General features: G+C 39.6%; 2 protein-coding genes across 6 annotated transcripts in view; one reads left to right on the forward strand and one right to left on the reverse strand.

Moving 5' to 3' along the window:
- Positions 1-7,282, reverse strand: part of ptbp3 (polypyrimidine tract binding protein 3) — a 75,769-nt gene extending 68,487 nt beyond the window's left edge. For 2 of the 5 annotated variants that reach the window (XM_073048602.1, XM_073048601.1), the window contains exons 1-2: positions 7,064-7,282; positions 6,157-6,190 (exon numbers count right to left, since the gene is read on the reverse strand). In XM_073048602.1, the coding sequence (XP_072904703.1) occupies positions 6,157-6,190; positions 7,064-7,071 (42 nt within the window). In that variant the 5' untranslated portion in view covers positions 7,072-7,282. The remainder of the gene's footprint in view (positions 1-6,156; positions 6,191-7,063) is intronic. The other 3 variants (XM_073048604.1, XM_073048605.1, XM_073048603.1) reach the window with 3 other exon arrangements.
- Positions 7,283-7,380: 98 nt separating this feature from the next.
- LOC140729153 (uncharacterized) lies at positions 7,381-27,534 on the forward strand. Its single transcript, XM_073048606.1, has 4 exons — positions 7,381-7,515; positions 10,851-10,981; positions 14,810-14,933; positions 25,563-27,534. Exons 3-4 carry the CDS (start codon positions 14,909-14,911, stop codon positions 26,258-26,260), a joined length of 723 nt encoding a protein of 240 aa, XP_072904707.1. The 5' UTR covers positions 7,381-7,515; positions 10,851-10,981; positions 14,810-14,908; the 3' UTR covers positions 26,261-27,534.
- Positions 27,535-27,628: the final 94 nt, after the last annotated feature.

Consider the following 27,628-nt stretch of genomic DNA (forward strand, 5'->3'; position numbering starts at 1 on the left):
ATGCCCAGTTTCAGCTTTTGACTGCCATGGCCCACATACTCCAGTTTCGGTCAAGTGAATCAATTCATTAGTATTCATTTCCAGTTCTCAGGCTGCTGTCCCCATCACCATTTGTCTTTGCCTTCCTCTTGCTTAGCCAGATGCGTCCACATAGCCAGATGAAATAAGACTGTATGGGAGAAGGGTAGGATCAGCTTTCAGCAAGATTTTAGGTCAAAGCTGGCACTGGATCCTGCTGGCACCTTTGGAATAAAAATCCTATGGGGCTATAAGCAAAGTTTTAAACTTGAGTTACCTGAGTGTGTTGCTATCTTCACAGGCTGAAAAAGGGAATCAAATCTAATTGACACGTAAAATTAAGTACTTTTAAATTACTCCACTGAATGAAACAAGGTTTGCCATCAGTGCATGATGCACTTAATGAGGAACACCATTTGTTGTACCATTTTTGAACTTGCAAATCAAAAAGCTTAATAAACTTGCTTTGAAAATAGAAACATGTACCTATAAATAGTTAGTGGTCAAAGAAACCAATGTATCCAATTTATTTCCTTCAATCTGCAAGACGAACTTATCACTTGTATTGGTTATTGGGGCCTCAAACAACACAGGAACAGGACTTCAGCCCAGTGTTATGCTAAACTAATGAAACAATCAAATGTCAAATTAATCTTCTTTGCCAGCACTGTATTCTTCCATTTCCTGCGATTCACGTACCTATCTACAAGTCCCTTGAAAATCCCTATTGTACTTGCCTCCATCACCACTCCAGGAAGTGCATTCTAAGCACTGTATTAAAAATACTTGCCTACACATCATATTTGAACTTACCCTCTCACCTCAAATGCATGCCCTCTAGTATTAGATATTTCCAAAAAAAAGTGATACTGACTGTTTATCCACTCCAGAGAAAACAAACCAAATCTGTCCACCCTACCATATAGCAATGGCCTCTAAGCCAGGCAGTGTCCTGATAAGCCTCAATATCCTTCCTATAATGGGGCATCAGAACTGAATGCAATTCTCCAGATTAACTTAACTAGTTTTATAAAGCTGCAACATAACCTCCTGACCCTTGAGGCAAGCACATCAATGCCTTCATTACTATCTCATTGATCTGTGTAGCCAATTTCAGGAAAGTATGAGCCTGGACTTCAAGATACATCTGCTCATCATGACAGTTAAGGGTCTTGCTATTAACAAACAGCATACTGTTCTTTCAGACTGGATCTCTCCAAGTACAATATTTCACTTTTGGCTGGGTTAAACTCATATTTGGCCGGGTCATGTAAGTAAAAACTCCAGTATTTCCACACAGGCTTGATATATTAAAAGGGAAAACTTTTGTTTCTTGACTAGAAGTCCATCTGTAGTGGCATACTAAAGCATGGGTGTGGGGGCTTTTTTTTGTAAATACGTTCTGGGTTCTGCATTCCATATCCAACAACTACATACAATTATTTTTGTTCCAATATGCTGATAAATTAAGTAATGAAAACACAACTAGAATTTTCAATTATGGTTAACAACAAGAGAGCTTCGAAGCTACAACATGCTATTGACATCAGTGAAAGAAATAGAAACATTAAAGAAATGCAAGAACAAGAGAACCAAAACATTAAAAACAATTTACCAAGGGATGGCAAAGCCAAATACTTCGAATGAAAATGCCCATCTTTTCCCTGCAAAATGCCATTTAAAGATCTAACAATCTTAATTGGAGTTGGCAGATATCTGTACTTGGACATCTATGAAGCCAAACACCTCAATGTCTCTCCCTCAACAAAAATCTATCTGCTGCCAAGTCTAAAATACAAGGATATGGATATAGATTTTCAGTTATGCCATTTAACTAATGAAGAGATAGCTCTTTATGCACATCAAAAATGGGACAACCTGGACCTTATTTGGCTACAAGCCTATGGAAACTACTTCAATTAATATTTACATCTTGTGAGCTATGAGCACACACTAAGAACAATTAAATGGAGGCACAGACCATCCTTGAATTAATCTAGGTCTTAACAGGGACCAAAATCTGAATGAACTTCCTGAACAAAAATATCTTATGGTTATACTAGCCATCTTACTTCAGAAAACATCTCAAAAAGTACCAAGAGGCACTTGGCTAATACTGTAAAAACACCAAAAAAAAGGATAACATTGGCTTTGAAATGCATTATATAAAAAAGTACTAGTCACAAGTATCAGCATTTCTAGTGCTCTGGGCCCCAATGACATTGGCATCTTAAAGTATGCTGAATGCACAAACATTACACAAAAGGAACAATATCTTATGATGAAGCCAATTGAGTTAATTAAATTTATACTTAATTAAGCCACAACTAAATGTGTAAATTAAAAGTATACATTAGATAATTAATTCTGAACATCTCACAAAAATCACACAAACACACAACTCACTAAAATCAGTTCTTGGGCTGGCTGCTTGCTCTATTTCAGCCCTACTGATTAACAATTAGTTTATTGTGCCTTTCAAATTAACTAATCAGAGCCATCAGCCAGCTTCATTCCACATCAGTCAACAAATAAGGCTCTCAATTGTCACCGGCACTGCTCCAGATTAGTACACTCTCCCACTTTTTCCATATGCTTTCACGCACTGTCTCAATCCAAATACGGAAGTACTGACACTAATAGATTATACAATTGTTATGCAACAAATAACCTGTTGTTATACAAACTGGTGAGACTACAATAAAACATAATGCCCTCTTGGAGGTCAATATCCCAGATGATACGAGGATAGACTAAGTCTGAAGTCTATGGATTGAATAAAGAACTTGTTTTTTTTGCAGAGGTCATTGTGGCTTTAATACACTTGCATATTAAAAAAAACTGCATTTTGACAGTTAATCGTCTTGTCCCAAAAAAGTCATATCCAGAAAGTCTAAGTGTTAAAAGATTATGTCAAAACCCGACTTGTTGACCATTTAAACCATAAAGCATTGCAGTTACCTATTATTGCAACTACCATAAAATAATGGTCAATTGTATTGCTTCCTCATTGAGCAGGATAAACTTCATTTTTCTCAACTTTAAAGCACAAAAAGCTCTATATACAAGTATGGAAAATATTGACTTGCAGTCATCAATTTAAATTTACATGTTTGTTCCATGTTTATTGTTAGTCCCCGAGTTACAAATGCCTGACTTACTGACAACTCGTACTTACAAACCAAGGAAGGAGAATGCTGTCCGCTATTTAAGTCGGATTTCGATGCTGTCCACCATTTTAAGTCGTTGCCGTTGACACTGTGTTGAGTGTGTAACTTTGTATGTGGCTTAAAATTTTCTTAGCAAGATTCACCCTAACCCCGCCCCCTTTTCCAGTCAGCTGGTGGCTCAATGAGATCAGCGCTGGGCTCGAGAAAGGAGGTTCCCGAGTTCAATCCAGTGACAGACTGCTCCTGAGCGAGCTCTCCATTCATGCCGGGTTGATGTCGAGCTTGCAACTCGACCTCGTAAAAAAATACACTGCCACCTCCAGTTTAAATTCCCACATGGAATATTGTGGAGGCTCAAATACCCAAACCCCGCACAGCCCCCACTTGTCCCATTTAAGCTGTCTCAGTGCAGTGTACTTTAGGACCCGGGGAATTCAGTGCGGTGGTCCTTAGGCTCGGGACCCACCGCCTGCAGTGTTTCTGTTCTGTTGATGGGAAGTGATCACGATCGAAAATAAAGTGGAAATAATAAAGCATTTGGAAAGAGGTGAAACGTCACTGGTCATTGGAAAAGCATTAGGCTACAGTCGGTCAATGATCGGAACTATTTTAAAGGATAAAGTGAGAATAATGGAGCATGTGAAAGGCCCTGCCCCGATAAAAGCTATAATTATTAAGCAACACAGTGGTTTAATTATTGGAATACATATGTTTCTTAAGTGTTTTATATGCATAGAAAGGTAAAATATATACTATGTACTAAGACAAGCGTTTCACTAACTGATGCTAAATAATACCAGATGTACTTGTTCCGACTTATGTACAAATCCGACTTAAAGAGGGACTCAGGAACAGAACTTGTTCGTAACCCGGGGACTGCCTGTAGTAACCTGTGTTATCAACTCATATTTCCCCAAAGAGTGCAGACTTCAGGCTAATGTGTAAATTAAGCAATTTATAGATCAAAGACAAAAGACTGTAAATGCTGAATTTGGAACAAACTCAGCTGATCAAGCAGCATCTATAGATGCAAAGGCTGCATCTACGTACAGTCCATGAAATATAATTTATACTACAGTTTTATAATCAATTGTTGGATTAGACATTCTCGTTCATGGGAACCTAGTAATTGTAGCCTATGTTATGAAAACTAGTGAAGCAAACTGCAAGTTTTATAGTTCCATCAGTTAAAAAAAATTTGTGTTCAAGCAATAAACATAAATTTTAACAACTGCCCCGTGCTTATGCAGGATACCAATCAAAACTCCTGAATATCACAAATTGTGTAGAGATTTAACTAAAACTTAAATTATACATTACTCCCTCTCAAAAAATTTATTATTTTAATCACATCTTCTCAAGCATCAGTTGTGTTGAAATTCTCTGCAAGAAAAAGGGAATAACTTGAGAACTGACTATAATGGGACAATATGAAGCATTAACACACAAGAATGGAGAAAGCAATTCAACTGTAAATGTCACCACTTTGGCTGGGTTCTTGATTATATTCACCTGGCTACCACACTTATGACAAAATATTCCATCCATAGATTCTACAACATACAAATCATTAGACATGTGGAAAAATACACTAAACTGCACACAGATCAAGGCTGGTGGCAAAAACTTGACAGCAGGTAGGTACAACACACACAAAATGCTGGTGGAACACAGCAGACCAGGCAGCATCTATAAGGAGAAGCACTGTCGACGTTTCGGGCCGAGACCCTTCGTCAGGTAGGTACTAGAGATTTTAGGAAGAGAGATTAAGTAATCTTAGCACTAGCTCAGTAATGCTGGGGTCAAGATTATATTCAAACAAAGGCCCGAGTATAGATTTTAAAGACCATTTTCCTGGGCCACATCGACATTAAAGGTCTTTAAAAGAATCATTGCAAGTTATGTCTGACAGACATTATAAAATTAATAACTAGAATGCTTCAAGGATGTGGTTTAACTCAGTTACACATTCCAAAAAACAAATGGTGTAAAGAAATTGTTGATAAAATTTCTCAATCCAACAAAAAAAATGCTTCTGGACCACAAGATATTCCTAAAACCCAGTTCAAAGTTGAGTGGGAGAGGGAGTAATAATGTTCTGCAAGCTAGCATAAGCTTGATGGGCTGAATGGCTTGTTATAATTTAAAATGGAATATGGAAAATATCTTACACATTTTAACCTGTTCGTGGTTTGTTAAGTCACCAATCCAAGTTGTACTAAAAACTTTTAAGTTTTATTTGTTGTATGTACAATTTCTCCAGGGAATCCACAAATTCAAAAAGCGGAGACTGACGTCGACTCCTAGACCAACAATGAGCTCGGTTAAATACAGAAAACATCACCGACTACTGGCTGCGCACAGCCCAAGGGAAAACTGCCTCAATGTGGACTACCCACTTAAAACGCATCATAATTTTTCATAAATTCAAGGAACTGCGTTTCAAAACGATTGCACGGCATATACATTTATTTTTAGTTAAGGTAAAAAACATGCAGTTCTAAAGTAAAACCCGGAACAGGACTCACGAAAGTAACGAACCGGTTAGATAATATATAAAAAAAACATCAGTTCCTCCTTCAACAACAGCTACATACTTCCTGTTGATTTCAGCTTTATTTTCTCGCTAGAAGTTGGCAACAAGTTTCAGTTAAAAAAAAACATGACCAAGTTGCTTATAATTGCCGCAAAACCTTTTCGGGGCCTTCACATAATCCTTTTACGAACAGAAACGGCTCCATTGCTCCAACCCTATGACTAATTGTTTGAGAAGCTGTTGTTGAAACAGCAGCCCTGCCAGAAAATGGTGACGATGAACTAGAGAGGAAGAAAATCCTCTAAGCGATACAATGAAACACAAAAGGCAGGAGATTCAAGGCTGAACTTTTCAAAGCATGTAACTTAAGAAGAATGCATGAAATTAATAAAGGAAAAATAGTGAAGTTAGAAAGAGAGAAAAGACTCCTACCTTTAAACCGACTGCTATAAGATCGGTGACAATGCTGTAGGGAAGGAAAAGGGGAAAAAGAGAACGTGAGAAAAAAAAGTTAAAGCGCCAGTTATTTATACAGTGATATAATGAAACTTAAGAGACAAGGAGGGGTGTGGAAATAATTTATAAACTTAAAAATGGATTTTAACAAAGGGGAAAGCTTATGGAAAAGTATGCTTATGGCTTACGTTTGCAGTTTTTTTTTCTTAAAGGCAAAAAGAGAACACAGATGAAGCTACTCGAGTTAAGGAAACAGAAAAAGTCTCTAAGCTTTCATAATGGGGAAGGCGCTTCACGCCAGCTCGGTGGTGGTGTACAAACCAAACTACAATCTGAACCACGGTCGCTCGTACAAAGCGAAACTGGAGGGGGGAAAAGCCAGAGAAGGCCATGATACTCTACCAGGAAACCAACACTCACCCTCCAGCCCCTCGCTCGTTACCACAAGTTCTAGTTGTAGACAGAACTGGCTTTGGGGGAGGGGGGAACCTTTCTTTGATTAAAAAAATAAAACGTGTTCATAAATAAACATTTCTCCCCTCATATTTACAATTTCACATAACATTTCGAATTTATTTTGGGAGTTACCGTGCTATGACTAATTAATGGAACATTTTTAAGGCTCAAAAGGAAGGCACACACGCACACAAAAAAAAATCCAAGTTATAGAGCGAAATTTTAACTCAAATTTACCAAACGGTTCTGGAATCTCAACATGATCAGACGACAAAATGTCACGTAAGTTTAACCCCATCAAATCATCCTAGACGCACGGTAATAAATTTAAAAGGAAAACAAGTCGGCGTCGACGAGTCTGGGCGCCAGCGTAAGCCCGCGGCCCGAGAAGGAAGGGGAGGAAAAAAAAAGGCCACCATGAACTTACCCGTCCATCGCACACACGCCCGCCTTATGCTCAGATCCACAGCGAGAAGGGGCAGCGCCGGCGGCCGTTGGTGGGGAAGGGGAAGGGGGCTGCCGCGAGCTGAGCCCTCAAACACGCGGTTGATGTCCGAAGAGAAGACGGCAGCAGCAACTTCCCGCCGTGAGTAATACCGAAGGGAGCGAGGCGTGCCAGAGCGAAAGGCTGACGGAAAGGGAGGTGATTGAGAGGAAAGGGACTGGGAGGGGCGGGCGAAACAGAAACTCCTCCTTTTCAAACCCTAATCCACTTCGCACTCACATTCACAAAATGGCCACCAAGCCTTAGTAACGCCACCAGGTCTGGAACCCACGGCAACCTTTTGCTTACTTAACCACACCGAATGTTGTCTGATGCGTTTATTTTGCATTCCTTTTCAATTGCGTAATATGAATTGTTCTTGCCCACGTACATCGGTATAATTCCTGTTATACTGATATTTGCTTCAAAATGTGAATATGATTTTGTTGTTTTTGGTTCCCTGGTTGTGGAAGCAACTTTGGTGATAACCGTCTGTATCCATAAACAAATGCAAACAGAAGAAAATCAGGGGGAGGGGAAAATGCAGATGCTGAAGGTCTGAAATAAAAAAAAGACACTGCTAAAACAAAACTCAACAGATCGAACAGGATCTGTTTTGCCTAAGGGTTTGACACCTGAAACGTTTATAGTTACTCTTTCTACAGTTCCTGCCTGAACTGTTGAATATTTCTGTTGTTTTCTCCTTTATGAACTCAGCTGGTAACGATTGCATTCTGTTCCCACGTTCGTTAACAGGAATAAACGTGTTTTGAGTTTCAATAAATAGATTTACCTTTGTTTCTTCTTAATGTTTTAAATCTTTTAACAATTTTTTTCCAAATTATAGCCCTGGGTGAAATGACTGTTTCTATGGAATTTTTGTAACTGAGTCATTAACTGGTAATTTTCAAGATTTGTTGCAGTTTGCCAATATTGCATTTTGGAGTATTGCAAGAAATATTAAAATAGATTCAAGATTTAATTTCAGATTTCCAGTAATGTATCTGTTTCTTTGATTTTTTTCATTTATTATAATTGAAACTTGTGAAGTAAGAGATTAAATTTCTTTGACCCTCAGCAGAAAAAGAGTATCTATCCCACTCCTGTACCAACATGTCTGTCCATGTCCTCCACTACTGCCCTGAATCAGAATCAGGTTTTATATCACCAGCATATTTCGTGAAATTTGTTAACCTTGCAGCAGCAGTACAAGCAATATATATAAATTTAGGGGGGGAACTGTGGATTACAGAATATATCATCAAGTTCGCTGATGACATGACCGTGGTGGGTCTCATCAGCAAGAACGACGAGTCAACATACAGAGAGGACGTGCAGTGGCTAACGGACTAGTGCAGAGCCAACAACCTGTCTCTTAATGTGAACAAAACAAAAGAGATGGTTGTTGACTTCAGGAGGGCACAGAGCGACCACTCCCCGCTGAACATCGACAGCTCTTTGGTAGAGATCGTAAAAGCACCAAATTTCTTGGTGTTCACCTGATGGAGAATCTCACCTGGTCCCTCAACACCAGCTCCATAGCAAAGAAAGCCTAGCAGCGTCTCTACTTTTTGTGAAGGCTGAGGAAAATCCATCTCCCACCCCCCCCCCCCCCCCATCCTCATCACATTCTACAGGGGTTGTATTGAGAGCATCCTGAGCAGCTGCATCACTGCCTGGTTCAAAAATTGCACCATCTCGGATCGCAAGACACTGCAGCAGATAGTGAGGTCAGCTGAGAAGATCATCGGGGTCTCTCTTCCTGCCATCACGGACATTTACACTACACGCTGCATCTGCAAAGCAAACAGCATTATGAAGGACCCCATGCACCCCTCATACAATCTCTTCTCCCTCCTGCCATCTGTGAAAAGGCTCTGAAGCATTCGGGCTCTCACAACCAGACTATGTAACAGTTTCTTCCCTCAAGCTATCAGACTCCTCAATACCCGAAGCCTGGACTGACAACTTGCCCTACTGTCCTGTTTATTATTTATTGTAATGCCTGCACTGTTTTTGTGCACTTTATGCAGTCCAGTGTAGGTCTGTAGTCTAGTGTAGCTTTCTCTGTGGTTTTTATTATTACATAGTTCAGTCTAGTTTTTTGTACTGTGTCATGTAACACCATGGTCCTGAAAAACGTTGTGTCATTTTTACTATGCACTGTACCAGCAGTTATGGTCGAAATGACAATAAAAGTTGACTTGACTTGTCAAAAGCAGAAATAGAAAGTAGTGAGGTAGTGTTCATAGGTTCAATGTCCATTCAAAAATTGGATGGCATAGAGGAAGAAGCTGTTCCTGAATCTCTGAGTGTGTGCCTTCAGGCTTTTGTATCTCCTTCCTGATGGTAGCAATGAGAAGAGGGCATGTCCTGGGTAGTGGGAGTCCTTAATGATGGATGTCACCTTTTTTTGAGACCAAACTCAGATTTGTAGAACATCACTTCATTTTTCATCTGAGTAGCTTCCAACCTGATGACTTGAACCTTGATTTTTTTCAACTTCCATAATCACTCCCCTCTTTTCCCCCATCCCATCTCTATTTTGCCATTTCCCATTCTTGTTCCCCTTTCATCCCTTATTCCCCTCCCCCAACCCTGCTCATGACCAGACGATCACCTTCTACTGCTTTACCACCTCCCATCCTTTATTCCTTGGCCCACTGTGCTCTCTTTTAAGATCCCTTCTTCCACATCGTTCAGTTATCACCTCCCAGTTTCAAATATTATTCCTGCTCTCCCACCCTTTTTCCTCCTTACCTGGTTTCACCTATCACCTACCATCTTTGTACTCCTCCCCTCCCCCACATTCTTATTCTGGCTTCTACCCTCTCCCCCAGGCCTGGTGAATGGTCTCAGCCTGAAACGTCAACTCCATTTTTCTACATAGTGACTTGCTGAGTTCCTCCAGCACTCTGTGTGTGTTGCTCAAGATTTACAGCATCTACAGAATCTCTTGTGTCTCTGATTTGCTCCCATCCAGTTCTGTTGGATTTGAGATGGCTGATAGATTCTGCTGTAGGAGGATCAGTGGATTCTTGACGGTGGGTGGGTAGCTTAGGAGATGGTGCAACCTGTTTGTTGTTTTCGCAAAGCTTCAGCGTGCTCTTCATGCAAACCACGTGCATATTTCGAGCATTTATAGGCCAGTGATTCCCAAAGTTAGTGAAGATGTTACAATTCTTGAGAATGCTTTAAGAACAAATCTGAACCTGTTTTCCTTTGTCTCCCTAAAAAGCTCTTGTAATACTGCTTTGATTAGAATGTCTGTTTTGGGATTCTGGTGTTAAGCATGCAAGCAACGGGTAAACAAGCCTGTTGGGAAAAGACACATTGATTAGAGAATTTAGATTAATTTGCAGAGTCGGCCATGATGAACGTTGTCTGATGGGTAGGCCTTGACTCTATAGGGAAGACTGGATTACTGCTGCCTGGTGGACCATAACTTGGTGCCAAATTTAAGCTCTTCAGCTCCAAAAATTATTTTACATGTGGCCAAATGACACACTGGATAAAATGGGATAATGCATAGTGATTTATGTTTTCTTAGATCACATCATGGACCTCTTGTTGAGTACAGTGTTATACAGGGAGGGCATGTAGGTAGAGGACTCCCTACTTTGAAAGTAAAGATGAGATCTACTGAAAGTACTCCACAGTATCTATGGAAAGAAAAATAGAGTTAATCTTTGTCAGACCTGGAACATTAATTTTGTTTCTCTTTCCACAGATATTGCCTGACCTGCTGAATGTTTCTAACATTTCTGTCAAGAAGAGAAAGTCTGCAGCTCTTGGAAATCCGAGCAACACACACAAAATGCTGGGGGATCTCAGCAGGCTAAACAGCATCTACGGCAAAAAGTACAGTTGACGTCTCAGGCCAAAACCCTTCATTTTCTGTATTTATTTCAGATCTCCAGCATCTGAAGTTTTATTTGTTTTGCAGACTTGTAGAATATGGCCAGTTTTTGTACATTTCATTGACTGAATTAATGATGATATGGAGTATGGTCTTCAAAAATGTGTACCAGCAAGCATTATCAATGTACTGTGGTCTCAAGACTGAAGCTGCAGTGACTTGTTATGAAGTATAGGCAGCAGATTTTAAATGTTTTCCCTTTGTTCTGAAGATAAACTCTACTCTATTGGCAACCTTTAACATAGGAGTTGGTTGTATAATTTGAGTGGAGGTGGAGGAATTCCAGCTGAACTCTAATAACTTCATGATTAGTGTTATATTCTGTGACGTCACCATGTACACTGTGTTTCCAATGTTAGTTAACCTCTAATATATCCAATTCCAAATCAAAATTACTTCAGCCATAGTCATCCAGTTGCAGGATGTAACAATGATGAAGCTTGTGCACACTTAGAAGCTGAGCTCCAAATCATCATTGACATGTTTGTGGAGAATGAGTCACCCACTAAACATTCATAAATAAATGTGTTCTACCAATGCCTTTTGTCCACTGCACAACAAGATCAATAAAGTGAACCAGATAGGATTATCTTAAATCTAGTTCATCTACCTTTTATCTTGGATGCCATCATTTAACAAAGGAGGACACTGTTATTGAAATTCATCACAGCCTTTAGAGTGTTCACATTCTTTGTGAAAAATAATTGTTTGTGGATTACAGCCTCAAAACTGGGCCACAGCAGTGATCACTGCCAGTTGATCAACAGCAGGTATTCAAAAGCACATTAGAGGTGCCCTAATGATGAATTCTCAAGGTCCTTCAAAAATAGTACCAGATAAACAATTTGGAGATTGCAAATTGTTGGTCTTTCCCAGGCTAGCAGTTCCTTTGTTTAGTCTTTAATTATACTCAACCAGATCTGATGGACAGGCTACATTGATTGTGTACCCAACACCACACTCCTGAAATAGGCACTCTGAACTTTTTGGTGGTAAAAATACTGAAAGGATGGAGAAAGCACTTTAAGCATCATCTCAAAGCTTTCTTGAAAATACATAATCCTCTCCAAATTATGGATATCCCTCATCCATTACCAATTAAGATGGTGAATAAACATTTGAGAGTAAAGAAAATACTTGGTAAGTGAACGGTCACAGCCGATAATTTCAAGGATTACAAGTGAGGGAAAAATGCCTCATTTCATTTTTAAGTAGATGCCTTGTTAAACTGATACCATCTCCAGCCAGTTCCACCTAGCTCCATTTTACTGCGTCATCTCCATACTCCTTTGTTATCTTACAATGAATCTACAACTTCCAAAGCTTAAAAATGCAGGCAGAAAATACATGTGGTTTTCTAGCTGCTGTGTTATCAAAGCTCTATTCAGTAGCAAGACTAATTTTGTTATCTCCCTGCAATAAAGGCCAACATTCCATTTGCTTCCCAGATTTCTTGCTTTACCTATATGCTACATTTCTGATTTTCTTGCAAATGTACATACAGGTTTTTCAGAACCTAATTGTCTCACACCACTTAAGTGCTATCACGAGGAAATCTGCAGATGCTGGAAATTCAAACAACACACACAAAATGCTGATGGAACACAGCAGGCCAGGCAGCATCTATAGGGAGAAGCACTGTCGACGTTTCGGGCCGAGACCCTTCGTCAGGACTAACTGAAAGGAGAGATACTAAGAGATTTGAAAGTAGTGGGGGGAGGGGGAAATGCGAAATGATAGGAGAAGACTGGAGGAGGTGGGATGAAGCTAAGAGCTGGAAAGGTGATTGGCGAAAGTGATACAGAGCTGGAGAAGGGAAAGGATCATGGGACGGGAGGCGTTGTTCCTCCAACCTTCATCATGAATCCACACTCAGGTTGGAGGAACAACACCTTATATACCGGCTGGGTAGCCTCCAACCAGATGGCATGAACATTGACTTCTCTAACTTCCGTTAATGCCCCTCCTCCCCTTCTTACCCCATCCCTGACATATTTAGTTGTTTGTTTTTTCTCTCTCTCTCTGCCCATCACCCTGCCTGTTCTCCATCTCCCTCTGGTGCTCCCCCCTCCCCCTTTCTTTCTCCCGAGGCCTCCCATCCCATGATCCTTTCCCTTCTCCAGCTCTGTATCCCTTTCGCCAATCACCTTTCCAGCTCTTAGCTTCATCCCACCTCCTCTGGTCTTCTCCTATCATTTCGCATTTCCCCCTCCCCCCTCTACTTTCAAATCTCTTAGTATCTCTCCTTTCAGTTAGTCCTGACGAAGGGTCTTGGCCCGAAATGTCGACAGTGCTTCTCCCTATAGATGCTGCCTGGCCTGCTGTGTTCCACCAGCATTTTGTGTGTGTTAGTTACTTAAGTGCTATTCTGCTTTTTCATTCTTTCCTGTCTATCCTTGTACTTTCCAACATTATATTACATATGCCATCTTTTTGCCAGGTCACTAACTACGTGTACTTTTTGTGACCACCACACTTACTTTGATTTAATCTTTACTTCTCTAGAGGACCTGGCGTTTTCACTTGGATCATTAATACAGATATAAAAAATGAGAGGCTCCAACACTAATCAGCAGCTTTTACTCTGCTCTTCATTGAAGTGGTGCTCAGGGACCTTTTATTGCCTACCTGAGAAAGTATCTGAGACTTTGTCTTAATTTCCTATCTAACAGACAGCTCTTTTGACAATGTAGGCATCCTCATGACTTCACTGAAGTGATTTAGCATATCTCGATGTTAGCAACAGTAATCAATGCATCATCTTTATGCATGATGTGATAGAAAAGTAATCAGATATCTGTTAAGTACTTTGTGTGGGTGTACTTTGGTTTTGTAAATCAAAGTGCTATCTTCAATGACATGCCAATTAGTACATAATATGGACATCATTTGGACAATCTTTTTAAGTTATTCCAATAATTTACAAACTGCACAGCCCTTGATTGGGAAAGCTGATGCTAAACAAATGGTTAAGACCTGCTTCTATGTTGCGTAGTCCATGACTTTCCCCGGGACACTGCTGTTGACCAATGTTAGAGTATTCCTAAGATAAGTTCCTCGATTATGCTCAAAATCTTCCAGGAAGATTTCAAGAAGGAGCTAGATAGGTATCTTATGGATAGGGGAATTAAGGGATATGGGGACAAGGCAGGAACTGGGTATTGATAGTAGATGATCAGCCATGATCTCAAAATGGCGGTGCAGGCTCGAAGGGCCAAATGGTCTACTTCTGCACCTATTGTCTATGATGACCACCATCCACAACTCCCACTATCATCTTATCCAACCTCCACCTCATTTGTAAAATTGATGTTATTCTCTTTTAATATACTGATTTTCCTCTTCCCATACTCCCTAGAATCATCCAGATTAAGCCTGTCTCAACTTCTTCAGTCACGTCCCAGCACCCTCCTCCAGATCCTCTCACCAGTCTACTCTCATGTTCTTTAGTGCCCTACTTCCATTATTTTTTTCCTTCCCCTAACCAACACCAACAATCTTGCCCCTCACATACCTCACCCCAGTCATTGTAACAGATCCTAAAGGCAGGCCTATCATGCAATTTGAACATTATGCAATGTGGGAATCCAATCTGACATTTATTTCTCCAATTTAGATCTTGAGGAGCAGTTTTGTAATTTTTAGATTTGTCAGCCTGCATTGTTTTTCAAAGCAATTTAAACTTTTCAAACATTAGTGTGACAAGGCTCCCGAGAGGCGCTTATAAAATGAGATTTTAAAAAAATCAAATATTGTTCTCTCTTCCACAGCAGATTGGGTAATGACAAGACTTTTCGCAAACAATGTCCATATCCTCACCATGTCGAGAAGCCTGAAACTAGAGGTATCAGTTTCTCAGCTTAAATAGCATGATACCATTCATCAATTCTTCAGGTGAAATGATCTTTTCAATTATTCGGGGATGGAAGGCAATCTTATGTTGTTTTTCTGACTTTTCCTGGCTGGGCAGGGACAGAATATGGACAACAAAATTCAGAAGTATTTTGTGTAAGCCTTTGGTTGAATCAAACACTTGACATACACTGAAAAGAAAATGTAAAATGTCAGGGTTCCTGGAATGATTGGTGAAAGGGAGACACAGGACACCAATTTAGAATCAATTATTCTTCCAGGTGGTTTGGAACTGGCAAGCACCTGCAGCCTAGCAGACAAGGAAAAGACTTTTGGAAGAATGAAGTAAGGCATGCCAATTGCATGTTTAATCATGCATTGCTCTTATTAAGAAGCAACACAACAGTTATTCAGGATTAAATTGGTAATTGGTTTGTTTTTGTCATAAATGCTGAGATACAGTAAAAAGCTTCTGTTTGCATCCTATCCAAACAGATCATTCCGTACATAAGTATATCATGGTAGTAAAGAGTGAAAAAAATGCAGACTATAGTGTTACAGTTACACAAGGTACAGTGCAGGTAGACAAATGATATGCAAGGGCCATGACGAGTTAGATCGAAAGATCATCTTTTATCGTGTAAGAAGTCCATACATGAATCTTACTGCAGTGTGATAGAAGTTGTCTTTCAGTTTGGCAGTACATGTTCTCAAGATTTTGTACCTTGCCCAATGGAAGGTAGGGGCGGTAGAGAGAATGACTGCACATTGAGGGATTCTTGATTTGTTGACTGCTTTCTTGAGACAGCAGGAAGTATAGACAAAGTCAATGGATGGAAGGCAATTTCTTATGATTGACTAGGCTACATTCACAAATCCCTGCAATTTCTTGTGGTCTTGCTTGCCACACCAAGCTGCAAAGCATTCAGACAGGATGTTTTCTATGGTGAACATGTGGAATTTCCTTAGCCTTCTGAGGAAATAAAGGTGCTGGTGTGCTTTCTTGGCCATAGCACCGACATGGCTGGACCAGGACAAATTGTTGGGAATATTTACACTTAGGGATTTGAAGCTCTCAGCTATCTCCACCTCAACGTCTTTGATTTAGACAGGAGTGTGTACTCTACCTTGCTTCCTAAGGTCAATGAGCTCTTTTGTTTTGTTGGCATTAAGGAAGAGGAGATGAGTTATGATTAAGTGCCAAGGAGACAGGTATGAATTGGTCTGTGCAAGTGTGAGAGACCTTGTGCTATTGGATGTGTACACACAGATTTCATCTCTTTTAAGGATACTACATTAACTGTTGCATACCCTGTCTCCTGTCCAAGACATGTAAGTGTATTTTGCCTGACTTGAATGGAATAGACAAATGAATTAGATATGTAGCATGTCCCAGGCAAAAAAAATACTAGCAGCATATCAGTATATGAGCCCTTACGGCATCATACGACACTGGTGTTCAAAAGGATTGAAGGTGCACTGCTCTTGTGGCTCTGGGAATGTGGCTTACTGGGGAGGAATTTTCTGAGTTCCAAAGATAACAAAGAAACATGTCAGGTTTTTATTTTGTGCTGAATTAAGATTGAAAAATACTGATGTCTCTTACCAATATGGTTTATTATAAGTTAAGCTGGCTGCCATCTCGACCTTGGCCAATTACAGTTAGGAAGTGAAGGATTTTCTATCTAATTGACTAATATAAACAAGAACATCTATTACATGTTCAAGTAGTGGGAATAACAAAGACAGAGAAAGGTTTTCGGGAGATTGCAGCATTCATTGGAGATCTTTGCAAGTGCATATGTGTTATTTTCTTCTCACAACACTGGGGTTAATCTTCATCCTTCACTACTGCAATGTTGGCAGTAAAAACCTCAGGGCAAACTATGTAATAAATTTAATATACCATAAACAGAATTCAGGAACAACTATTCAATTAGATACCTTTGATATATAAGTAAAGCACTACAGCAGTGAACTATAGTTATCTTGAATTATCCTGTGTACTCTGCAAAGATAAGTACTTTATGTCAGATGAATGTATGACATTTGCTTTTGCTTTGGGGCTCTTGGGTTGTATGGAAAGCACCTTCAATTATACTTTTATGATAATTAGGTAGAGCTGGATTAAAGGAACTGGAAAAACTTATTTTCTTGCTTGTACTGAAGATATTTATTATTTGCTGCAATCTGATTTCAGAAATGCTATTTATTGTTGCGATCAAATAATCATTTGTTCATTCCCAAATTTGGGGCTATCGATTTTGTCCCTTTCACTACTTTGATTAAAATTGCTGAAGTTCATGCTATATGTATCAGCACCTTACTGAATCTTTAGTTTATATTTGTAATTTAACCACACTGACATTGAGAAAATTCCTTATGTGACATGCTGATTGACATTAACTCTGCTTGAGACACTATTATCACGTATGTGGACCTTTTAATTAATTTGCTGTCCTTGTTTATTATATACTCATAAATCAATTTATCCAAATAATTATCGAGTTACACTCGATGGGCACTCTATTAGGTACCTCTTGAGCCTAATAGAGTGGCCCTGCATATATGTTTGTGGTTTTCTGCTGCTGTAGCCCATCCACTTCAAGGTTTGACACATTGTGCATTCATTGATGTTCTTCTGCACACCACAGACACATAGAAAATAGAACTAGAACTAGAACTCTATCAGTACCTAGTTTCTTGAACGTTTTGTAAGGTTTTCTTTTCGTCTTAACTAGATTTTCTATATCCTTTGTACACCATGCTTCTTTTACCCTACCACCCTTTCCCTGCCTCAATGGAACATACCTCTGCAGAATACCATTCAAATCTTCAGTGAACATTTGCCATATTTTTGCCATGCATTTCTCTGAGAACATCTGCTCCCAAGTTCCTGCCTAATAGCATCATATTTCCTCCTACTCCAATTAAATGTTTTCCCCAATTGTCTGCTCCTATCCCTCTCCAGTGCTCTGGTAAAGGAGATAGAGTTGTGATCACTACCTTCAAAATGCTCTCCAACCAAGAGAGCTGATACCTGACCAGGTTCATTTCACTACTCCTTAATTTTGTTGTCATCTGCAGACTTACTGAGCACACTTTCTTCATTCTTATTCAAATTATTAGTAATTGTGAATCATTGATGAATTTCTCCAGGTTAAACTACAGGATATAAATTGTCTTTATAACCATGAAATTAATTGAAGATAGTCACAGATGTGCATTTGACTGATGGCATACCAAGCTCTCATTCCATACTGAAGTTGCCCTTGTCCTTGTTCTTACATTTCAGGTATAATATCATATCATCACCAATAATACTATTATCTATTTGTATTTGAATTTTTTTGTTATCAGACTTTGAATTCAAAAATATAACTTTATTATACTGAGAAATAGAAATATTCTCTTCGGTATTCTGGATCATTCTAATATGTAGAAAGAGTTAACAATTTCAAGTTCCTAAGTGTCAAGATCTCTTGAGGATCTAACCTGGTCCCAACATATCAATGCAGTCTTATAGAATGCAAGACAGCGGCTATATTTCATTAGGAGTTTTAGGAGATTTGGTTTGTCATCTAAAACATATATGCCAGTGATATTAAACCTGATTCTGATTCTGTATGATTATTCCAGTCTAATTTTCTCTAAGAGTACTTGCATTCTAACTATATTTTCATGAGGAAATACACAATCATGACATCTCATATTTTCTTTCATCGGCTCTGCAATATTTTATTGTAATATATTTTTAAACACTGCATTTTAAATTTGCTTCTGTCTCAGAAAGTGCAATTAGAAGAAAACTGCTTACAACACATTAGAATCAGAACAGTTTAATATCACTGGCATATGTCGTGAAATTTGTTAACTTAGCGGCTGCAGTAGTACAATGCTATACGTGATAATATAAAAAAATAAGTAAATCAAGTCCATTAAGTATATATATGTGTATATATTAGTGAAATTAAAAATAGTGCAAAAACATAAATAATTTTTAAAATGAGGTAATGTTAATGGGTGCAATGTCCATTTAGGAATCAGATGGCAGAGGGGAAGAAGTTTTTCCTGAATTGTTGAGAGTGTGCCTTGATACTTTTGTACTGTCTTCCTGATGGTAACAGTGAGAAGAGGCCTTGTCCATTAGGAAGAAAGGTTAGAAATTAGGATAGTTTTCCTGAAGTTGACAAAGCAATCCAGAACCTCTGGTATATATTGGTCATGTAAAGAGTATAACGAGCCAATAAATTTGGTAAGATTTGTTAACAATAATTGCTGTTTTAGGATTTCATATTAAGCATTGTATCATGTAATTAATTATTCTCTCTGTTATTGCAACAAATGTTGTTGCAGGCAATTCCAGAAAGTTTGTGTGTCTCAAAGAGAACCCCAGTGAGAAAGCTGTCCTTCCAAAGTCAGTTTTTCTTTCATTTTATGAAGAACTCTTGGTTTTAAATTGAATTACCAATTATTTGTCTTGTATCACATTTAATGAGACAACTGCTGATCAACAACACAACTGAAGCTGCTCTGGCTGAAGTAACTCCTTTTTTTTTCAGTGGGCAGTCAACAAAATTTAAGAAAATTAATGTAACACGAAAGGAGATGCTTATCTTGTAAAAAAAAACCCTCAAATATCTCTTGTATTATTTGGTTTCCTGCAGGACCAGGAAAGATTAAGCTTAAATTTCTTTTCATTGAAGGTGTTGAACAGAGATGAGCAAAGGTGACAATTTGGGCAGCAGGATACTGGCTCAAATATTTTGAATTGGAAAATGTAGAAAATGATATAAAAGTCCTGTAAGTTGGTAAAATATATTGTTTATGACTAATTAAATTGCATTTTCAGACTAATTTATCCTTACTGTAAAACAATTTTAAAAATCTGTCCACCTTAATTTCAATATGAGTTTGTAGTTGATATTTGTCTGCAAGAAGGTGTATTAACATGAAACATGTTTTCAAGTTGATTGTTAGTGCTGTTTATCTAATGCTTGGGAGGTCATAACTCGCAAGCGCACAATATGAACATTATTACATGCTTAAAATTACAACTTCAGAGGTATTACTTTACATAACTTAATGTGTTTAGTGATTACAATATTAAAACAGCATTGCTAAAATTGATAATTTTTCTTTCCAACTTTATTTTGTAATATATAGCAAATAGCATTGCTATAAAAGGATCAACATTTCTGTAAAACACTGATTTTCTAAGCTGTATAATTATTGTCTCATTGGATGGAACATGGTTCTTTGACACACTCCATTGGTTTTTCTGGACATGGTCTATTATCCAGTCTTATGAGGCAAATTCCAGTCAGACCAAAGGTGTGCTTCAAAATAACGGTGTGTAATTTATTGCAGACCAACAACAGCTGATGGGTGTGTTTATATCACATGGATGGAGATAGTTCATTTCATACTTCTTGACTTATTTCTATTTTTACCCACAAATATAGCAAGAAAGGTACATAATCTGTAAGCCATCTTCTTTTGTTCAAAATATTCCCTATTGCTGAATTGTGCTTCCATTTCCTTTCTATTCAATCCGAGCAAGGTTTGTTCATCTTAGTGTATAAAATGTTTTTGCACTTTATCGAACTCAGCAGGCCAGGTAGCAACCATGGAGAAAAGTAGTCGATGTTTCGGGCAGAAAACCTTCAACAGGACTGGAGAACACACCATTTCCTTGCCCATCCATCACCTCCCTCTGGTGCTCTCCCTCCCCCTTTTTTTTATTTTTCCCATGGACTTCTGTCTCTTTTACCAATTAAATTCCCCCTGCAGGTTTCACCTTACATCTAGTGTTTCTCTCTCCCCTCTCCCCACCTTTTAAATCTACTCAGCTTTTTTTCTCCAGTCCTGCTGAAGGATTTCAGCCTGAAATATTGACTGTACTTTTTTCATAAATGCTACCTGGCTTGCTGAGTTCCTCCAGCATTTTGTGTGTGTTGCTCTGATTTCCAGCATCTGCAGAATTTCTCTTGTTTGCACTTTATTGTGTTACTTTGACTTTTGTACTGATCTCAAATTTGTTTTTATCCTAAATCTTCTTCTACTTCAGTTCACTTAATCATTCTGATTTATTGCTGAAATTTAGAATAAGAAATACATTTTTCTTTATTAATAACATGTTATTGAGATTATTTGTGATATATATATATATGATTTGAATAAAAATGTGGATGGATTGATTGGTAAGATTGCAGACAACACAAAAGATTGTGGATTGTGAAGAAGGTTGTTAAATGATTCAACAGCATTTAGACCAGTTGGAAAAATATGCAGAGATATGGCATATGGGAGTTTAATTTGGACAGATGTGAGATGTTGCACCATGAGAGATCAAATGCCAGAGGAAAGTATATAGTAAATGGCAGGACCTTTCAGAGTATTGATATACAGTAGAATTTTGTGGTGCAACTCAATAGCTTCCTCTAAGTGGCAACACAAGTAAATAAGGTAATAAAGAAGGTGATTATCATGCTTGTCTTCATTGTTCAGGGAGCTGAGTATGAGGTTTGGGAAGTCATATTTCAGCTGCACAAAACTTTGGTTAGGCCATATTTGCAACAATGTGTACTATTCTCATTGTCACATCACAGGAAGAAAATAGAGGATTTGGACTAGGAAAAGATTGGAAAGATTTCAATTGTTTTCTCGGAAGCATTGAAGTATGAGGGGCAACCTGGTAGAAGTACTTAATATTAAGAGAGGCATAGATAGGGAAGATAATCAGAGGTTTTTTTTTTCTCTCAGGATGGAAATGTCAAATACAGTACATAAGGGCACTGTTTTGAGATGAGAGAGGGAAAGTTCAAAGGAGATTTACAAGGCAAGTTGTTTTTTAGAGGGTGATGGGTGCCTGGCATATGGTGCCAAGGAAAGTAGAATAGTAATATTTAAGAGGCAGTAAGAGGCAGATGAATGTGCAGGAAATGAAGGAATGTAAGACCACGTGGAAGAAAATGGATTCGTTTAAATTGTTCTGACCTTTGTGTCTATGTTAGTGGACAATACAAAGATAGGTGGAGGGGCAGGTAGTGTTGAGAAAGCAGGCATTTTGCAGAAGGACAGACAGATTAGGAGAATGGGCAAATAAATGGCAGATAGAATACAGTGTAGGGAATTATATGATCAAGCAATTTGGTAGAAGATGTAAAGGTGTAGACTATTTTCTAAACAGGGAACAATTCAGAAATCAGCAGTGCAAAGGGACTTGGAAATCCTCGTGCAGTATTCCCGAAAGGTTAACTTGCAAGTTGAGTCGGTGGTAAGGAAGGCAAATGCAATGTTAGCATTCATTTTGAGAGGACTAGAATATAAAAGTAGCAATGTAATGTGGCTTTTTAAGGCATTGGTCAGACAGCATTTGGAGTATTGAGTCCTGCTGAAGGTTGTGACCCAAAATGTCAACTATTTATTCATTTCCATTGATGCCACCGGACCTGCTGAGTTCCTCCAGCATTTTGTGTGCGTTACTTGGGAGTATTGTGTGCAGTTTTGGGCCCCTTATCTAAGAAAGAATGTGCTGGTATGTACAGTATGTGCTCATAGGCACACACTCATCCTCACAGGTTTTAATGAAGTCAGTGACAACTGTTGCGTAATCATTCAGACTCGAAGATGAATCCCTGAATACTGTCAGACCACCAACTCAAAGCAGTTCTGTAAGTGCACCTCTATCTCTTTGTCCTCACTACTGGTGCAGTGGTCTTCAGTCTTAAACTCAGGAAGTAGAAATACAGCCAGGTGATCAGACATCCCAAAGAGTGGGCATAGGATCACACCATAAGCATTCTTGATGGCATTATAACAGTGGTCCAGCATGTTGGCTCCTCTGGTTCCACAAGTGATTTGTTGGTGATAATTACTGAGACTTTTTCAAGCTGGCCTGGTTAAAATCCCCAAAATGATGAGGAAGCCTTCATGGTGCTCTAAATAATTGCTTGTTGATTACATTGGTCAGTTCATCTGCAGCCTATTTGACAGGGGCCTGAGGTGGAATGTACATTGCTACCAGGATGATGGCTAAAAACTCCTGCGGCAAATAAAGTGGATAGCAGTTGTTTGCTAGATGTTCCATGTTGGTGAACAGCAATGGAATAGAGCTGCCATGTTTGTGCACCACGAGGAGTTAATCATTAAGCATACTCCACCTCCTCTGCCTTTGAAAGACTCAGCAGTCCTATCTTGGCAGAGAATCATTAAGCCAGCGAGCTGTATCACTGCATCCAGAATGGTGGGGGATAGCCAAGACTCCATGAAACAAAAAACCGCAACAGTCCCTGATGTCCCACTGATATAGTAATCTTACTCTGAGTTCTTTTATTTTATTTTCCAGAGACCACATTTGCCAGCAGAATAGATAGTAATGGAAGTCAGAAGGCTCTTCTTAAATGAGCTTTTAATCCAATGTGACATCCTCTCATCCTTTCTTCTGCTGACTTGTAGGGCAACCCCACTTGCAACTGAAGACTGTCGTTCAAGACTCGACAACTTTGAGTAGCAATGGATTTTTTAAATGCCTTAAAATGATTTTGCTTACTGTATTGTCCATGTGGATTTTAGCTGTAGCTATGGATTTTGGCTCAGCAGTCTAAAACAGAATATTTGAAGATTTCTATCAGAACTGCTCACATGAGTCCCTTCTTAATGATGCCACTGGAAGTAATCTCACAACAATTACCCTCTGTAAGCACCGACACAACTATTTTTGGGAGAATTTCAGATGGTGATGAGAAGGCATACAGTACTGAGATAGATCAGCTGGTTGAGTGGTGTTGCAGCAACAAACTTGCACTCAGTGTCAGTAAGACCAAGGAATTGATTGTGGACTTCATAAAGGGTAAGACGAGGGACACACACCAGTCCTCATTGAGGGATCAAAAGTGGAAAGGGTGAGTAATTTTGTGGGTATCAACATCTCTGAGGATCTATTCTGGGCCCAACTGATAGCGGGCCAGTTCACAGGATCAAAATAAGCTGCAGAAAGTTGTAAACTCAGTCAGCTCCATTATGGGCACTAGCCTCTTCAGCATCTAGGTCATCTTCAAGCAGTATTGCTTCAAAATGGCGTCATCCATCATTAAGGACCCCATCACCCAGGACATGCCCTCTTCTCAGTGCTACCATCAGGGAGGAGGGACAGGAGCCTGAATAGCTTCTTACCCTCTGCAATTAGATTTCTGAATGGACATTAAACCCATGAATACTACTTTACTACTTTTTTTTCTCTTTTGCACTACTTATTTAACTTATATACACTGTTATTTACAGTTTTTTATTATTATGTACTGCTGCCGCATAACAAATTTCATGACATATGCCATTGATATTAAACCTGATTCTGAATCTGGCATTGGAGAGAGTCCAGAGATGGTTCATGAGAATGATCCCAAAATGAAAGTATGATGAGTGTTTGATAGCTCTGGGAATGTACTTAGTGGAGTTTAGAAGAATGAGGAGGATCTCATTGAAACATACTGAATATTGAAATGTCTAGAACAAGGGTCTTCCACGGACCCTTCAGTTAATGGTAGGGGTCCATGGCCTAAAAAAGGATGGAAGCACCTGGTCTAGAAGGAATGGATGTGGAAAGGATGTTTTCTATTTTGGGGGAGTCTAGGACCAGAGGGCACGAGCTCAGAATGGAAGGACATTCCCTTAGAACAGAGATGAGGAGGATTTCTTCTAGAAAGAGGGTGGTGAATCTGTGGAATTCATTGCCACAGTTGGCTGAAGAAGCCAAGTCATTGGGTATATTTAATATGGAGGTTGATAGGTTCTTAATTAGTCAGGGTGTCAAAGGTTCTGGAGAGAAGGCAGGAGAATGGGGTTGAGAGAGATAATAAAACTGTGATGATGGAATGACAGAGAAGACTTGATGGTCTGAATGGCCTAATTCTGCTCTTATGGTCATCATAGATAGTACGGACTTATTGGGTCAAAGGATCTGTGTTGTGCTGTACTGTTTATTCCATGTTCTATTTCTTAAGCTTGGTGCAAAGTAGCTGTTATGATTATCAAGAATTGGATATATAAAACTGTAATGATTATAATACTGTTGTTGGCAATTTTTTAATTTGCCGGCAGATTTTATCCTCAATTTTATTTTCACAATTATGCAATATTATACTTCCTGTTTTGTTACTGATTCCTTCATATGTCCAGAGGGTACTTAATGACTTATTTATATTCCTGTGCATTCTGTTGTGTTTTTTCTCTATACAACACCCGTTACAAATACTACCACTGAATGATAATCCACCCCTCTAATTTTATTTGGTACATTATTTTATGGTTTTGTAACTGACTTGAATGCTTTCGTTTGGTTGTAAATTATTGATTTATATGATAGATTTTTAATTGGGATGCTATTTATTTGGCATTTTTTTGTATTCCCACAAGCTTGTGATTTTTTTTTTGTCTCATTCAGATCAGCTTTCATAGCCATTACCATTTTCATATGTTTGATGAAACATTGCTTTTCAAAATGTTGATTTTACCTTCCAGACCTCACCTTTTCTCTTGAAGTTTATTTGCAACTGTTGGTGACTTTACTGCAAGGATATTGGTTTAAGTTTTGTTCAAATGTAAGCCACTCTTAGTTCTTGTCCCACTACTTGTGCTCCAGAAAACCATAGCTTTGCCTCTTTTTTACAGAAAGATATTTACATTTGGATATTTGGATGACCGCGGAGGTGTGTGCGCTACTGAGGACTTGTGACTCCGCCTTCAGAGCCGGCGACAAGGCAGCCTTAACAACAGCATGGGCCAAACTGTCCCCAGCCATCAGAGGGGCAAAGCGTGCACATGCCCTGCGAATCCACAGCCACTTCCAGGATAGTGGCAACACGCAGCGCATGTGGAAGGGCATCCAGGACATCACCAATTACAGGACAACATCACCGGACTGTGCCGGTGATGCTTCCCTCCCAGATGCGCTGAATAACTTCTACGCCCGTTTTGAGGCGGAAAATGACGTGGCGGTGAGGAAGTCTACCCCTACTACAAATGACCAGATGCTGTGTCTCTCCGTGGCTGATGTGAGAAGAACCCTGTGCAGGGTCAACCCACGGAAGGCTGCTGGACCAGACAACATTCCTGGTAGAGTGCTCAGAGGATGTGCAGACCAGCTAGCAGATGTTCTCATTGACATCTTCAACATCTCCCTGAGCAGCGCCACCATTCCAATGTGCTTCAAGGTCGCCACCATCGTCCCTGTGCCGAAGAAGTCTTCAGTGTCCTGCCGAAATGACTACCGTCCCGTTGCACTCACATCCATCATCATGAAGTGTTTCGAGAGGCTTGTCATGAGGCATATCAAGACCCTGCTGCCCCCCTCACTGGACCCACTGTAGTTTGCGTACCGTCCCAACCGCTCAACAGACAACGCCATTGCCATCACCCTCCACCTGGCCCTAACCCACCCGGACAAAAAAGACACATACATTCAAATGCTGTTCACAAACTTCAGTTCAGCATTCAGCACAAATGATCCCTGAGAAACTGATTAGAAAGCTGAGCCTACTAGGCCTGAACACCTCCCTCTGCAACTGGATCCTAGACTTCCTGACTGGGAGACCTCAGTCAGTCCGGATCGGGAGCAGTATCTCCAACACCATCACACTGAGCACGGGGGCCTCCCAGGGCTGTGTGCTCAGTCCACTGCTGTTCACTCTGCTGACCCACGACTGTGCTGCAACACACAGCTCGAACCACATCATCAAGTTCACCGATGACATGACCATGGTGGGTCTCATCAGCAAGAATGATGAGTCAGCTTACAGAGAGGAGGTGCAGCAGCTAACGGACTGGTGCAGAGCCAGCAACCTGTCTCTGAATGTGAACAAAAGAGATGGTTGTTGACTTCAGGAGGGCATGGAGCGACCACTCCCCGCTAAACATCGACGGCTCCTCGGTAGAGATTGTTAAGAGCAACAAATTTCTTGGTGTTCACCTGGCGGAGAATCTTACCTGGTCCCTCAACACCAGCTCCATAGCAAAGAAAGCCCAGCAGCATCTCTACTTTCTGCGAAGGCTGAGGAAAGTCCATCTCCCACCCCCCATCCTCATCACATTCTACAGGGGTTGTATTGAGAGCACCCGGAGCAGTTGCATCACTGCCTGGTTTGGAAATTGCATCATCTCGGATCACAAGACCCTGCAGCGGATAGTGAGGTCAGCTGAGAAGATCATCGGGGTCTCTCTTCCTGCCATTACGGACATTTACACTACACGCTGCATCCGCAAAGCAAACAGCATTATGAAGGACCCCACACACCCCTCATACAAAATCTTCTCCCTCCCGCCGTCTGGGAAAAGGCACCAAAGCATTCAGGCTCTCACGACCAGACTATGTAACAGTTTCTTCCCCCAAGCTATCAAACTCCTCAATACCCAGAGTCTGGACTGACACTTTACTGCCCTATTGTCTTATTATTTATTGTAATGCCTACACTGTTTTGTGCACTTTATGCAGTCCTGGGTAGGTCTGTAGTCTAGTGTAGTTTTTTCCTGTGTTTTTTACGTAATTCAGTCTAGTTTTTGTACTGTGTCATGTAACACCATGGTTCTGAAAAAGATTGTCTCATTTTTACTATGTACTGTACCAGCAGTTATGGTTGAAATGACTATAAAAGTGACTTGACTTGACTTGATTTGATTTATATATTGGATATAATTTTGAAGAATAGTTTTTCATCTATATCATTTATTCACTGTCATGG

This window comes from Hemitrygon akajei, chromosome 6, assembly GCF_048418815.1.
Source record: "Hemitrygon akajei chromosome 6, sHemAka1.3, whole genome shotgun sequence".
Taxonomy (NCBI): domain Eukaryota; kingdom Metazoa; phylum Chordata; class Chondrichthyes; order Myliobatiformes; family Dasyatidae; genus Hemitrygon; species Hemitrygon akajei.

Excerpts from the sequence above, each read along its gene's own strand:
- LOC140729153 (XM_073048606.1), top strand. The coding sequence starts at position 14,909 with ATGATACCATTCATCAATTCTTCAG. Across the intron at positions 14,934-25,562 it reads ACCATTCATCAATTCTTCAG|AAAGATATTTACATTTGGAT; the intron begins GTGAAATGATCT and ends TCTTTTTTACAG.